General features: G+C 36.3%; 1 protein-coding gene across 1 annotated transcript in view; it reads right to left on the bottom strand.

Moving 5' to 3' along the window:
* Positions 1–961: 961 nt before the first annotated feature.
* Spink5 (serine peptidase inhibitor Kazal type 5) overlaps positions 962–15,246 on the bottom strand; it is an 83,257-nt gene continuing 68,972 nt past the window's right edge. The window contains exons 24-33 of the mRNA XM_077796736.1: positions 13,162–13,234; positions 12,168–12,295; positions 11,932–12,010; positions 9,341–9,468; positions 8,285–8,363; positions 7,586–7,675; positions 7,344–7,471; positions 6,385–6,484; positions 3,747–3,877; positions 962–1,121 (exon numbers count right to left, since the gene is read on the bottom strand). Coding sequence (XP_077652862.1) covers positions 962–1,121; positions 3,747–3,877; positions 6,385–6,484; positions 7,344–7,471; positions 7,586–7,675; positions 8,285–8,363; positions 9,341–9,468; positions 11,932–12,010; positions 12,168–12,295; positions 13,162–13,234 — 1,096 coding nt within the window. The remainder of the gene's footprint in view (positions 1,122–3,746; positions 3,878–6,384; positions 6,485–7,343; positions 7,472–7,585; positions 7,676–8,284; positions 8,364–9,340; positions 9,469–11,931; positions 12,011–12,167; positions 12,296–13,161; positions 13,235–15,246) is intronic.

Below are 15,246 nucleotides of genomic sequence, written 5' to 3'. Positions count from 1 at the left end.
TTTCAAATCTAGCAGAATATTTTTAATTCCATTATTGCTAAAGCTTTTTGTGGCAGTGGCATGAAGTCCATTGAAAAATAATAAAGTTGTTAAATATAGTTTATTAAGATATTTTAATTTTGTTTGATGCAGATATTAAGTATAGTCACATTAAAATGTAATTAGTCAAGTTATTTATTTATTTATTTATTTATATTAACTAAGCATTATGCCAGGGTCTTTTTCTAAATTTATACTTGGGACTATCTCTAAATTTATACTCTGGTCTTAGGTATAATAATGACAGTGATCATCATAATAAAAGTTGTTATTTGTGTTTTAGATGCTGTTCCATGTGTTTTAAAGTCAGTCCTTAGTGATTATTTTCAATAGTTCATTGAGATCTTTGGCTTACCGTATTTATGTGATTCACCAAAGGTATCATGCATGAAAAACATTAAAAACTTTCATTTGTGCCCATATTTATCATCTAACTAAGTGTTTTCTCTTATTTGAAATTTTTTTCCAGGTTATAAATCATTTTTCCTGGGGAAGAAACTTCTCAAATAAAATTACCAGGGAGACTATCAAAGACAGTTATATGTGTTAAAATATCCTTGCAGAGATTTAAATGAAATGGGTCAATGTTCAAGGCTTGGGAAAATTAAATGCAGTGTAATATGAGAGGATATGAGCATTACATAGAAATGGCTGCAATACAGCTCTGACCCTACCCCTATTCTCTGCTTCATCTTTTTCATGTGGATTACAGAGAATAAAAATTACCCTGCAAAACGTAATGTTAGATTGGAGACATTGCTCATAAAAATCTATTAACGAGTCAAGTAATGAGTCTAAAATGTAAACTGGTGTTATTATTCCTACATATTTCAATCATTACTTAATTATCTTCACAGTAAAAATATGACCAATTCTGGGGTCACCAGACCTAGTGTCACTTCTCTGGCCTAAGAAATTTCCATCACCCAGAGCAAGAGGACAGAGGCAGACCAGCTGCTTCTAACACCCTGAGCAGGAAGTCCCGGGTACTCACAGATGTCTGTGCGTCCACAGGGGTTTCTGGGATGCTGCTTTCCTCACACTTCCCTTCACTACGTATGTGTATATTCATTTGACGCATCCTAAAACAGAACAGAGGAAGATTCAAGAATCCTACATGATATATAAATAAGGATCAAAGTTAAGTAACACTGAACATCAAAAACTGGAGTTAGAAGGGCCTGGGATCAAAATGCAACCATTCTCCAGGGTTCATCCTCTAGGTTCAGTCTCTCTTGCTCCAGATATCCTCTAGCCCTGAACCTATACTGTCACATTTCATCCACTAATACTCATAGAATTTCAGAATGTTGGACATCATCTACTCCACAGGTCATGATTTTGTAGATGGGAATATCAGATCCCAGAGAGAAGGCTGACTATATTAAATTTATGTAATATGACTTGGGGCCACGGAAAATATAACAAGACACCATCAAACAGTCTGTACCTCATCATTTGAAATAATCTTATAGAGTAGGAATTATAGTGCCTATCACTCAAGAAATATTATGAATCAAACATGGACTTGTTTGCCTCTGGTGTTGGAAACTGGTTGTCTAACAAGAAAGGGCACTTTGTCTTTGAATAGAATTTATGTTGAAATTTCTCCCCTACAACTTCTCTAACATCATTGAAAAAAAATGGCCCCTCTTGTCTGGGATAACCTGAGTTTCTCTTCTCTATAATACATATTCCCAGATTCTTTTGCCAAACAATACATCCTGAGGCATGCTTTATTAATATTTTCATCATGTAAGTTTCTGACTCTAAATCTCCCTTGAATAGAGGATCAATTTTTATGGGCCTATACAGTTAATACAAAGTTTGATAAAATTATATAGATGATTTAATTCCTGATACTTGTAATGAAAAGGAATTGGAGGATTTCTGGACTGGGTGTATAGTATACACAACAACTTATCTCCTAGACAATAATATTCACTGCTTAAACAAGGCTTATTAACTTTAAATTCTGTAGGGTTCATAAATGGTTTATAAGTCACCCATAAGCCCATAGATGTTATGCATACAAGTCTCTCATGTTACATCATTATTTTTCTATTCTTAAAAGCAGTAACTTTTTTATATTACCAAAGGAATCCTTGCTTCCATAAAGTTTTATTGAGCTACTGCTTTGGATATAAGTGGAGTTCAGTGAATAAATAATTAAAAAAAACTATTTAGACCCAAATCAACAAGGCTAAGATGTTGTCTAATGTATTTCCTGGCTTTGTGACTTTTAATGAATTACCTGAACTCTCTAAATGTCTCTGAACAAAGATGCCAATACCCCTCCATAGCAGGTTATAGGGACTCCTTGACTGAATGTGAAGGTATTCTATCTACCATACCTTACATACTTACATATAGTTCCTAGAACACATAAGCACTTATATGCATAATTTATGTTTTTAAGTATGTGACCTGGGGATGTTTTTTTTTTCTTCTATGAGTTATTTTATTCAAAATAGAATAAATGCCAATTCAGATATTTTCTAGGTTTGAAAATGAGGATATCAAGGAGCTTCTTCCTTATATCCTGGACCTTGTTTGCAGTGTTGAAAGAAGGCCTGAGTAGTAATTGAACTGCAGTGTAAGTCTAGGGTGGCGTGGGATGGAAAAGCCAAACTCCGTCACCATAATTTCATTGAAAACTGGAGCAAAGTTAAAACCAATAGTAAAAGCAATAAAATAGATCCCTTAAAATAAAAATATTTTCATATCTAATAGTTCCTCTAAATAACCTATGGAGTCGGCTGCTTAGAGAACTGTCTCCACTTTTTTAATGAAGATATCAAAGGAATGATGAGGCAATTTGGATTACACGGACAGTAATAAATTAGAATTAACCTAGACATCAGTATGCCCTTTGCTCTGGGATTCTTTTTTTTTTTTTTTTTTGGTTCTGGTAATTGAACCCAGGGGCATTTAACCACATTCCAGCCCTTTTATTTATTTATTTATTTATTTATTTATTTATTTATTTATTTATTTATATTTTGAGACAGGATCTCACTAAGCTTCTTTGGTCCTCCCTAAGTTGTTGAGGCTGGCCTTGAACTTGAGATCCTCCTGCCTCAGCCTCCTGAGCCACTGGGATTACAGGTGAGCATGACACCTGGCATGTTTTGCACTGTCTTTTGTATGGAACCACTTCCTTCAATAAGAAGGTTCACAGAAGGTGAGAAGTCAGTGACTCTCTTATAGCCATAGGACTTGTTTAGACATCATAGGTGAGGCTGACTCTACACAGCAGTGGTTCTCCACACTTTCCTTAGCCATGTGCAGGACGAATGATGTCCATACTCCCATGAGTATACATGAGCTTATAGAGAAGCTCTGTAATGGCTGCAGCCAAACCCCTGTTTGTGTTCTCTTCTACTCAGTAAAGAATATAGCAATATACGTAAGCAGTTTTATCAAAGAAATAGCAGTAGGGAATCCTTTCTATTACATATAAGAAAGATGTGGAATTTTGAATTTTATAACTGTTATGATTTATAAATGACTAAAATATTCCCCAACAGGGCTGGAGATATAGCTCAGTTGCTTGCACAAGGCCCTGAGTTCTATTCCCCAGCACCACACACACACACACACACACACACACACACCCCAACATGATATGATATCAGTACACTAGTGTAGGTCAACACTATTGCTGGGCTGCTCTGGGAGTTTTGAGGTGCATCCTGCTTACTTACAGGTTTTCATGACAGAGCATACAAGGGTTGTTATATGTTTGTCCATCATCACCACAGACAGGCTGTAAATCCTTTGGGCAAAGAAAACCCATCCTTGGCAGCACTCGGTACTGTTTGCACATCTCGGAATCCTGAACAAACAAAGCATAAAGCAGACTTACTTAACAGCATTCAAAGAAAAGGACGGGTTTGGGAGCACATCCTGGTTTCCTTAATCACATCTGGGTAAAGGATTAGGAACAGGACAGTGATACAAACTACATATTTATTTCACACCATATTAGACAGACTTAACCTCCTGGATTTGGCTTCTTTTAAGTATAAAAGACGACTTTCTAAACAAAGGAACCAAGGAGAACAAAACAATAAGAGCATAAATCCCATGAAGTACCAGGCATGGTAAGCTGTGCATGCCTAGGAAGAAAATTAGGATGTTAATCACACAAGAAATAACATCCACTTTTTAAAGGAAGGTGCTGTTAATGTACATCCTAGAAGGAAAAAAACTCATAGCTAAATACTAGTTAATTGCATGGGTTTTTGAGACCTAGCTCTGCCACTAAGTAGAGAAGCAATTTATCTTGATATTTTGAGCCTTAATTTCCTCATTGAATAACAATAATAGTAGCTCTTACATTATTGATTTTGGAATTATATCAAGTAATGTATTTGAATGCATGCGTAATACAGAGTCTATTGCATTCCAAAAGCTCAGTCAATGTTAGTTATCAGTACATTTTCCATGGTAATCATTGTATTTTCAACATAGAAGAAACATGTTTTTATAGTCTTTTGGAAGTATGAGTTGAACAATACTTAATGTGATAGCAAAAACAACAAAAATAATTTGATTATTCAGAAAAAAAATAAGACCAAAAGAAAAAGAATTAAAGGAGGGTGAACAGATTTGAAAACAAATAGGATGACGGAAGACAAATTTGATGGTGATTATAAATGTTACAAGACAGAAATGTCAAGCAGGAAGAACATGAAGGTCCTACTATCATTTATAAGAAATATACTTTAAGTACAAGGGAATTGGCAGGTTTAAAGTACAAGAATGAGTCTTAAATCACTCATGACTGAAAGTCATGATACAATTTAGAAATGATTTAGAGTAAAGGACAGCAAAAATATAAACTATCCAGGGGCTGGGATTGTGGCTCAGCAGTAGAGCACTCCCCTAGCATGGGTGGGACCTGGGTTCCATCCTCAGCACCACATAAAAATAAAGGCATTGTGTTGTGTCCATCTACACCTAAAAATAATAAATATTTAATATGTATTATATATATATATATATATATATATATATATATATATATATACTATCCAATCTTAGCAATTTAAGCAGTGGTTTGAGAGAAATTTAAAATTTATACAGATTGAAAAATAAGAAAGTTTTAAAATCAATTATGAAAATTACTATCTCAAGAATCCAGCAGATGATGGGCAAATTAAGTTCAAAGAAACCAGAAGGAAAAAAAGGAGAAAGTGATGAAATAAAGAGAACAAAGCCAAAAACTAGCTTCTAGAAGAGATTAATAGATTGATTAATAGAGTGATATCTACCTGTGAAGTCAATTAAAAAGGCAGAAAAATACACATCACCATTCTTAAAAATAAAAAGATATCAACTATAGATATTAAAAGGATAACAAGGAAATATTGTGAATAACTATATGCCAATGAAATTGACAACTTAGAACAAATTAATAAATTTATTGGAAACTATACTCTGAAACAAACACAAAGAAGAAATTAAAAATGCAATGGTATTATAACAGTTGATACTCTAAGGGATTTGGGCAGCAACTACTTGTTCTTTTGTTCTGATAAATAATTCAAATATCTAAATAAACTGCTTTAGACTGTAGTGAGATCCATATTAATATAAATATTCAGGGAGATTTCAGACAGGAACTTCTAGGAATCTTGGCAAATCTGGACTGAACTAGTTAAGTCCGTTGTATTTTCAGATTACTGTAGCTGCAATGATTGGTATCAGGATAAGCCCCACAAAAGAAGCAAAAGACAGAAGTGACAAAGGCAGGATGCTTCTTTTCTTAGTACATTGACTCTGAACAAATTCTCTTGACTCCACTTTTAAAGTGGAGCCAGAATCCCCCACCTCTGAGGAGCTCTACCCTCCATGGTGGTAAAAGCCAGCATAACTTTTTCATGAATTACTGCAGTCTCTCATGGATTATCTGGCTTCTGCCCTTGCCTCCCTGTAATATCTTTCCAGAATGATTTGCTGTGTGTTCTTGGCTATTAGGAAGGGACTGGGCTGGAGGAGGCAAATGAGTGTAAGCTGAGTGATATTAGAAAATTAAGGCATCTGACTACATATTTAACCACACATTGAGTTAGTCTCAACCACTTCTTAAAATTTCAGAATGTTCCCAATGCAATCAGGGCTAATAATCTCAAAGAGCAGAAAGATGCACTGATGAGTAATCCCAGAGATGTCACCAAGCATGAACTGCATCTAGTCCTCTAAGCAAAGCTCTCAGGGTACACCCAATCAGCCTCCCCAGACCCTGCTAGCAAATGGGAATTATGCAAAAGGAGCAGCTGTCGTGAAAATGCAAGTGAATTAAATTCATGAATAGGTTTTCAAAATAGTCATTCTTACCAGAGAAGAACTGGGCGAACCTGGGCTGTTTTCCTCTTCGGAAGCTCTAATGTGGAATGACATTTTACGAAGTTTTACTCTTTCAAACATTTCTTTTTGACTGAGCAAGGGAACAAAATATTATTATTATTATTATTATTATTATCATCAGCAGCAGCAGCATTATTATTATTTAAAGTAATAATCACAAGGGGAATGTGAATGGGATGTCTAGTGGGAAGTTGGGCAATCTTGGTAAAATATAATAGAACCCAAGAACATTAGAGAGCAACCAGGAAAAACATCTAGAAAAGTATGCAACAGGGAGTTGGTGTAGAGCTCTTATCACTTCATAGATGTGTGACCTTAGACAAGTGGCCTAGAGTCTTTGAGTCTCAATTTCCTAGAATATAGAGAGTACAGTGTTGGTAGTTCCTACTTCAAAAAACATACTCTGTGAAAGTTAAATAAATATTGTTATTCTTATCTTAGTGTTTTTCATAACTATTGATTGTCACCATCATCAACTTGAACATTGGTCTCAAAATTTGTTTGATTATTAAAACAATTTTGAAACCCTTTCTAAAACACAAATTCTTTAGCTCTAGAAATTTTGATTTAATAAATTTTTAAGTATAAAAATCTGCTTTTAAAAAGACTTCTCTGCTGAATCCAATAGAGTTGTAGAACAAAGATTTGGAATGATCCCTTTTAACTATGATGCTGAAAACAGGAGGAAAAAATGTTAGTGGCACAGCAAGTATCATGGTAAGAACTTACACCTGGGTTTCCTGTCAGCAAGTTCAACCACTCCTTCTACTCTTTCTACCAGGCTGGGTGTTCTCACGTTAAGGACAAGGATTCTAAAGACTTATTTTAAGGACTCCGTGGCTCCATGAGCACACACGGTTATTCAATGAACTGTTTCTAAAAATGCAGCTCCCCTGCTTCTACAGCCAAAGCGGAATCTTCTTACTCACAAGACAGCTCTGCACTTGTGGCACTTGTTTCTGTAGAACTTTCCATCATCGCCACGGACGGGGTCATGCTCTCGGGTACAGATGAGCTCTCCATTCCTCAAGTGTTTCCGAAACTCACTGCACTCATCCTGGAAGATGAGAGAGGGGGAGGTGAACAGGGCCTTTTCCTTTTTTTGCTAGGTGGTTTTAGGAAGCAAAGGTGGCTTTAGGTAGTCCTCTGCTGGCTCTGGGCTCAGACTCACTGCTCTGATCCCGGCAACAGAGGCCAAGGTACTCCCAGACTGTCTAAACTTTGCATCCTCTGCTTCATTCTGAACCTCTCTGCACTGGTCCTGGAAATGTAGAGAAACATAAAACAATACTTGATACGCCCTCCTTCTTGTTCTTTCCCTTTCATCCACTGTTCCCCATTTCCACATTAGGTGTGCTGTTAGCTCCAGGAGAATCCCACCAGAATGCAACTCTATAAATGTGATTATCACTGTTAAAGGACTGAATGGAGGTTCTTCTTTGCAGTCTTGAAAAGCAAAATAGAAAAGGCAGCATGGTGTATGCACTATTGATTCGTTGATGCTGAGAAAATCATCTGGAGAAAACAGAAAAAAAGACATCAAGGAGAGAAACTAACCAGAAGACTTAAGATTAGTTTAACTTGCCTGTATTATTAAAACCAATGACTACGAACTACTGGAATCTTCATTTCTCTTAAAGCAGAAAGACTAAAGCAATAATTGACACATGCTCTAGGAAAATTATCCACAAAATCAAGAAAAGCATCAGACCCCCAAAATCTCATTATTACCCCAGAGTGATAACAGTGGCAAAATCAATGATCTTTTACACAAAATATTAGTATCTTTGTTATCCCAAGACTGCAAAAGAAGGCAAGATTCTAAAGGTGAAAGGTGGAAGAGTTATTTTGTTATCTTTTAAGAAACAACCTTTGCATCATTTGAAGGCTTGTTTGAAGGCTTGGAACTTGACTCTTTATCATTTTTTCTTTCACTGGCTTCTCGCTCACTGCAGAAGGAAAAAGAAAAATAGGATGTGTGTGTGTGTGTGTGTGTGTGTGTGTGTGTGTATTTTAAGGCTTGTTAATGAATTGTCTTTAGGCAATTCTTTTTTTTGGGGGGTACTTAAAATTGAATCTAAGGGCACTCAACCACTGAGCCATGTCACCCATTGTTTTCAATTTTTATTTTGAGACAGGGTCTCATTAAGTTGCTTAGTGTCTCACTGAGTTTCGCAAACTGATCTCGAACTTGTGATCGTCCTGCCTCAGCCTCCCGAGTCACTAAGATTATAGGCATGCACCACCAGGATGGCTAATCTTTCGAATTCTAAACATTAGCAAATCTAACACTATTTTCTCAAACTGAAAAAATGCCTAGTCTGTTCTGGGGGTTGGAGTTTTCATATCATATCTATGGCAATCAATGCACTCAAGTTTCATTGTTTCACTTATGATACTGTCATCAAGAATGACAGGATCCTAAAAGGCCATTACTTTATTTTCTCTTAATAGAATACTTCCCACTCTCATCTTTCCAGGTGTATTATATCTAAACTCTGCATTGAGATTGTTCTTTACATAGTGATAGTGATTTGAAGTTTAGAAACATTTTAAAAAAATGTTCTCACTTTGAATCCCCACAACAACTGTATTGGGTATTCGTTGTATTTCACTCACAGAGAGAAGAGACTGAGGCTCTGCAAAGTGAGCTGGCTTGTCCCAGATTACTTACTAAACCCCCTCTTGAAAGGCCATGGATTTTGTCATTAGACTGTAGCTATTTTCCTACCACAGGGACTTCACATAGGATTATGCTTCTTATCATTGAAATTAAAAAAAGAAAATCTTAGTGTTTTGGAAACTAACTGTTCTCTTCAGAATTGAATATCTATTTATCTTTAATGTGTGAAGCCAAGGGCTCTTAGGTTTTAAAGTAATAGGCATAATATAACAATTACACAGAAAAATAAGCCTCTTCACTTACAAGACGCTCAGACACATGGCACACTTGTTGGCATGCATCTTGCCATCTGGGCCTCGAACAGGGTTATTTTCTCTGGTGCAGACAAGCTTTCCATCTTTCTGCTTGCTCCGGAATTCATAACACAGATCCTGTCAGCAGGAGGGGTGGAGGAGGAAAGATGATGTTATTATAATAGGCTAATCTTTGAAGCCTGAAAACATGATTGGTTGGTTAGATATGAATTCATAACACTTGAAGGGGGAAAAAAAAGAAAAAATGAGATTTCTGAGATGAAATGTGTTTTAAAGGTATTCTATCCAATCTCTGTTTAAATAGTTTGAATCCTGTCCACAGAATCTCTCCCAATAACTGTCTTACCCTAGTGGAATTTCACTACTGCTTGGAGAAAACATTCTATTTTTTCATTGTCTCTTGAGATGCTGACCACTAAATCTGTTTCTGCCACTGTAGTCATTACTATATACATTAAAAAGTCTAATTCAACAGCCCTGGAATGAATGGAAAACACTCTTATGGCAAGATATACAAACATGTAAATGTTCAGCTTTGTTCCTCAATACAATTTTTTAACCCCCCTCGCCACATACACACTTTTTTTTTTTTAATCAAATTCGGACTACATGTCAGGCATTTGTTACATGCTCTAATAGGTTTCCTGTCGTGGTCATAGAAATCCGTAAGATAAATATTCATTATCCCCATTTTCAGATGAGAAAAATGTGAATAAGCAATATTAAGTAGTTAACATCAAAGTTAGAGTTTTGAACAGGAATCTTATGACAACTAGGCTTTTCTTTTTACTGCTTTGCTTTTACATGCAAAATAAAAATCCTGTATACTTCTTAAAAAAATAAAAAACAGGGCTGAGTTTTTTTTTTTTTCCCTCACAGTTTTGGAACCTAGGACCTGACACATAGTAGGCAAGTGCTCTACCACTGAACCACATCCAAGCTGACTTTTTTGTTGGTTGAAAATAAGGATATCAAAAAGAAGCCAATATAACCGAGTCCACAGAACCTGGCATTTTTTAAAGCTTTGGAGATGTGTAGAAGTCACTTGAACTTCCTTTGACTTCAAAGAGGCAAAGTAGATATACAAAAACATCTTAAAAAAATACTGCTAAATGCCTAGATATCATAGTGTTTCTTTTTTCTTTAAATTGTGATATTCATAAACAATTCCAGGACTTCTTTTGTTGTAGTTGTTGATGTTTTAATGTGCAGGGATCAAACCCGGCTTCACATATGCCATGCAAGCCCTCTACCACTGAGCCATGTCTCCCACCTTCCAGGCCTGCTTTAATCTGCTGCAGGAAGGAAGGAAGGAAGGAAGGAAGGAAGGAAGGAAGGAAGGAAGGAAGGAAGGAAGGAAGGAAGGAAGGAAGGAAGGAGACAGGCAGGAAAGATTTCTGGAATTTGAAATTGAATACCTGATAAATATATTAAATGTCTCTCAACCATCATTTTTAGAAGTAACTAGAATCATATTCTTTTCTAGGTACCCAGAGTACCACAAACATTCTTCTTAGTACCCATCTGCCTATAGTGCAACTCTTGCTTTAAGGGTTTAGTCCCTTCTGTTTAATATTTATGTGTAGTCACTGTCTCTTGAATTTTTTTCTGTTGTAAAACTTAAACAACCCACATCATACATATTAGGGATTTCTAAATATGGTAATTTTTACTTACAGTTGAACCAGAATTGCCTTTTGACACATACATGAAATCTCAATACTTTAAATACACACACACACACACACACACACACACACATAGTTATTTTTCGGTGTGAAATTTCCAAAATATTACAAACATGAATTGTTGACCAAAATTGACCAAAATTTTACATGAAATCCAGTTCAGATCATCTGAAGTTGTGTAGAAGTCACTTGAACTTCCTTTGACTTCAAAGAGGCAAAGTAGATATACAAAAACATCTTAAAAAAATACTGCTAAATGCCTAGATATCATAGTGTATTCTCAAAGCCTTTCATCACTGAAATGCACAATAGATATTGCCCAGATATTTTAGAGGAACTATGATTACTATTAATGTTTCATTTTGTTTAGTCCAGTACAGTGAACTGATGAAAAGTTGCCTCAGTATTTGGAAAACCTGCTTAGGAAAATTTTACTATTTTGTTTTTCTATTTGGAATCTCTGGACAGATTACAAGGATGACCCTATGTAAAGTTCTATAGGGTGAACACTATTTATAAAGCCAAAATCAACTCTAGGTGGCACTGAAATGCCAGCTAAAGAATCTATCTTCTCGAACTCTAAATTTTGATACTTGCTTTCTTATTCTTAATTTTTGGTACCTATTTATTTGTTTGTTTTAAAACTTTAGAAGTGAAATTCACTGAATGTATGATCACAATAATTTGAGAACTGTCACTTGCCCTACAAATGTGTGCATTAGAGCTGATCCTGGAGCTCTGGAGAGCAGGCTGTTTCTTTGTAAGAAGGAGCCTCGTCTTTCACGTTTACTGGAATGACGGGAAAAGTCTGCCCTCCACAAACACTCTTCAGATGAATTCATGAACAGCAAAGCAACCTAGTGTAGGCATTAGTGTGTCTAGCATGCATCACCTCCTTGTTGTTGTTCTTTTCCCATGTATTTTTCTTTTCTTCATCTTCTTTCTTTTTTTTCTCAGCTGCTTCCTTTTCCCTGAAGGAAAGGAGGAAAAGAAACATTTCAACCAAAGTGAATAAACCCCTCATCAATGACAAGATCTTCTTCTAAAACAATTTCTCCTTTCTCACATTGTTGAGAAATTGCACTTTCCTGACTTGCAGACAAGACCCGTTTTTTGGTAGGTACTCACAGCCTCTCCTTACACATGGCACATTTATTGCCATGTGTCTTGCCATCAGGACCCCGGACGGGGTCGCTCTCTCGAGTGCAGATGAGTTGTCCATTTTTTAGATGGCTTCTAAACTCATCACATACATCCTGAAAAGAAGGAAACATTATGTCAGAAGTGCTGTTTTCACATAGTATTGACAGGATTTGAAAATCAGATTGCATCCAAGAGCGAGGCAGCCAGTTAATCTTGCTTTGCTTGATACAATTATGGCCCATAAAAAATGTCTGTGTCCCAATTTCTGGAACCTGCAAAAATGCTACTTTACATGCCAAGGGCGGGGGGTTGTATTGAATATAGAATTAGATCTGGCATTTATGTTTGAAATGGGGAGGTTATCAGACTGGATCAAGTGTAAATACAAAGGTTCTTATCCATGAAAGAGGGAAGCAAGAAAGTCAGTGTCACAATGATAGAGCATAATAAAGACTTGACAGGATCTGGCTCGCTTTGAAGACAAGCAGGTTCCCTCCAAAAGTTAATGAAGGCAAAGAATCAGAACTTTCTATGGAGTTTCCGCAAAGGAACACAACTTTACTGATGTGCTGGTTTCAATGAGACCATTTAGAATTTCTAAAATCCAGAAATTTAAGATAATAAGTTTGTATTGTTATATCCTACTGTTTATAGTGATTTGTTATAATAGCAATTTAAAAAGAACTATACTTGTTAAAACTCATTTTCTCTAAAATAAAGTTTAAAGGTTTTATAAGCTGCTGAGACAATTGAATAAACTATGATTTATTAATTGTAATGATTAATAAATCATTAGACTGGAAGGTTCCCATTTGACATTAAATTGCCAAATTTGCAAATTGCCAATAATATTCTTGTTTTAACATTGGTTCCTGACCTTCAAAGGACAAGATGTTGGTTGACCTTATTCACAACCCCTTTCTATGTCTATGAGGACTTAGAGAAAGACAGTTCTGTCAAAACCTAGTTAATGACTCACCTTTCCTGACTCTGATCCAGTCTCATTTGATCTGATGCCAGAATTCTTTTCTTTTTCCTCTACTTCTTTTTGCCTGAGAGAGAAAAGTGTCAAAAAGTGTCACCTTAGCAGCACGTACTCAGGGGTGATGGTTTACATAGCCTGCACCTCCTCCAGAGCAACTCCCTCTGCCCCTCATAGAGGAGGACAGTCCACTGAGTTACTGACCTTAGAGCAGTTGACCTTCATCACTAGGTACATCAACTCCCAATTACACAGTCTCCTATGTTTGTGTCCAGATTTATCTTCCTTTAAATTTCATTCTGTTGATCATATTCTCAGAACAATACAGAGCTTGACACTCAATCTATTACTCCTTGGTGTTAGCCCTTTCCTCAGGTCCTTGGTCTTTCAGTGTAAGCAATGGTTTCTACTGCTGCATCAACTCCCCATTCCACTTCCTTAACTTTGAAGTCAACCCATTAAATCATCATTTCTCAAAGTGTGGAACCCAAAATAGAAATAAGAGTAATATGAAAAGCATCTGAAGATCACATTCTGTTTTATATCTTATCTTTCTCATTGTTATGGGTTAGATGTGAGGTGTCCCCCCAAATGCTCATGTGTGAGACAACGCAAGAAGGCTTAGGGGTGAAATGATTGGGTTATAAAAGCCTTAACCCAATCAGTGAGTTAACCCTCCGATAGGGATTAAGTGGGTGGTAACTGAAGGCAGGTAGGGTGTGGCTGGAGGGGTGGGTCCTCAGGGGCATGTCTTTGGGGTATATATTTTGTATCTGGTGAGTGGAGTCTCTCTGCTTCACAGTGGCCATGTCTGAAGCTACTTCCTTAAGTCACACTGTTCTGCCCTGATGTTGAGCCTCACTTTGAGCCCCAAGGAGTGGAGTTGGCCCTCTATTGTTGAGCCCCCATAAAAGCCTCTTCTTCTCTAATTGTTCTTGTCAGTTTTTCAGTCACAGCAGTGAAATAATTGACTAAAATACTCACAAAGGATTTATGCCAGTGGTCTATAAGTTTTTACATGCGTTAAGAATTACCTGAGAGATTGTTCAAATTTTTTTTCTTATTCAAAATTTTTTATTTGTTTTAATTAGTTATATATAACAGTAGAATGCACTTTGATATATCCCATACATAGATGGGATATAATTTCTCATTTCTCTGAGTGTACATGTTGCAGAATCATATTGGTCATGTAATCACTTATATACACACAGTAATAATGTCTGTTTCATTCTACTATCTTTACTATCCCCACATCCCCTCAAGAAGGTTTAGAGGTGAAATTGGTGTTAGCCCTTTCCTCAGGTCTCCTCCCATCCCCTCCCATCACTTCCCTGTACCTAATCTAAGATAATGCTATTCTCCCTAGTGCCCCCTGCCTTATTGTGAATTAGCATCTGTATATAAGAGAAAATATTTTGGCTTTGGTTTTCTGGGATTGGCGTATTTCACTTAGCATGATATTCTCCAACTCCAACCATTTACTGGCAAATTCCATAATTTTACTCTTCTTTAAAGCTGACTACTATTCCATTGAGTTTACATACCACATTTTCTTTATCTGTTCATCTATTGAGTGAGATGAAATCTTAGATTAGTTTTGATTTCCATTTATCTGATTGCTAGAGATGCTGAACACTTTTTCATATATTTGTTGATCAGTTGTATTTCTCTTCTGTTGGTTCTATAGTCCAGCTATTGTGAATTGAGCTTCTAGAAACATTGATGTGGCTGCATTACTGTAGTATGCTGATTTTAAGTCCTTTTGGTATAAACCAAGGAGTAGTATAGCTGGGTCAAATGATGGTTCCATTCCCAATTTTCTGAGGAATCTCCATACTGTTTTCCATAGTGGTTGCTCCAATTTGCAGTCCCACTAGTAATTTATGAGTGTACCTTTTTCACCACATCCTCACCAACATTTATTGTTGCCTGTAGTCTTGATGATTGCCATTCTTTTTGACAGGAGTGAGATAAAATCTTAGAGTAGTTTGATTTGCATTTCTCTAATTGCTAGAAATGTTGAACACTTTTTCATATATTTGTTGATCAATTTTGAAATGTCTGTTCAGTTTCTTAGCC

Source organism: Urocitellus parryii, chromosome 1, assembly GCF_045843805.1.
Source record: "Urocitellus parryii isolate mUroPar1 chromosome 1, mUroPar1.hap1, whole genome shotgun sequence".
In the NCBI taxonomy this organism is placed as follows: Eukaryota; Metazoa; Chordata; class Mammalia; order Rodentia; family Sciuridae; genus Urocitellus; species Urocitellus parryii.
The sequence above is the reverse complement of the archived record's forward strand: the minus strand, read 5'-3'. Positions and strand labels throughout refer to the sequence as shown.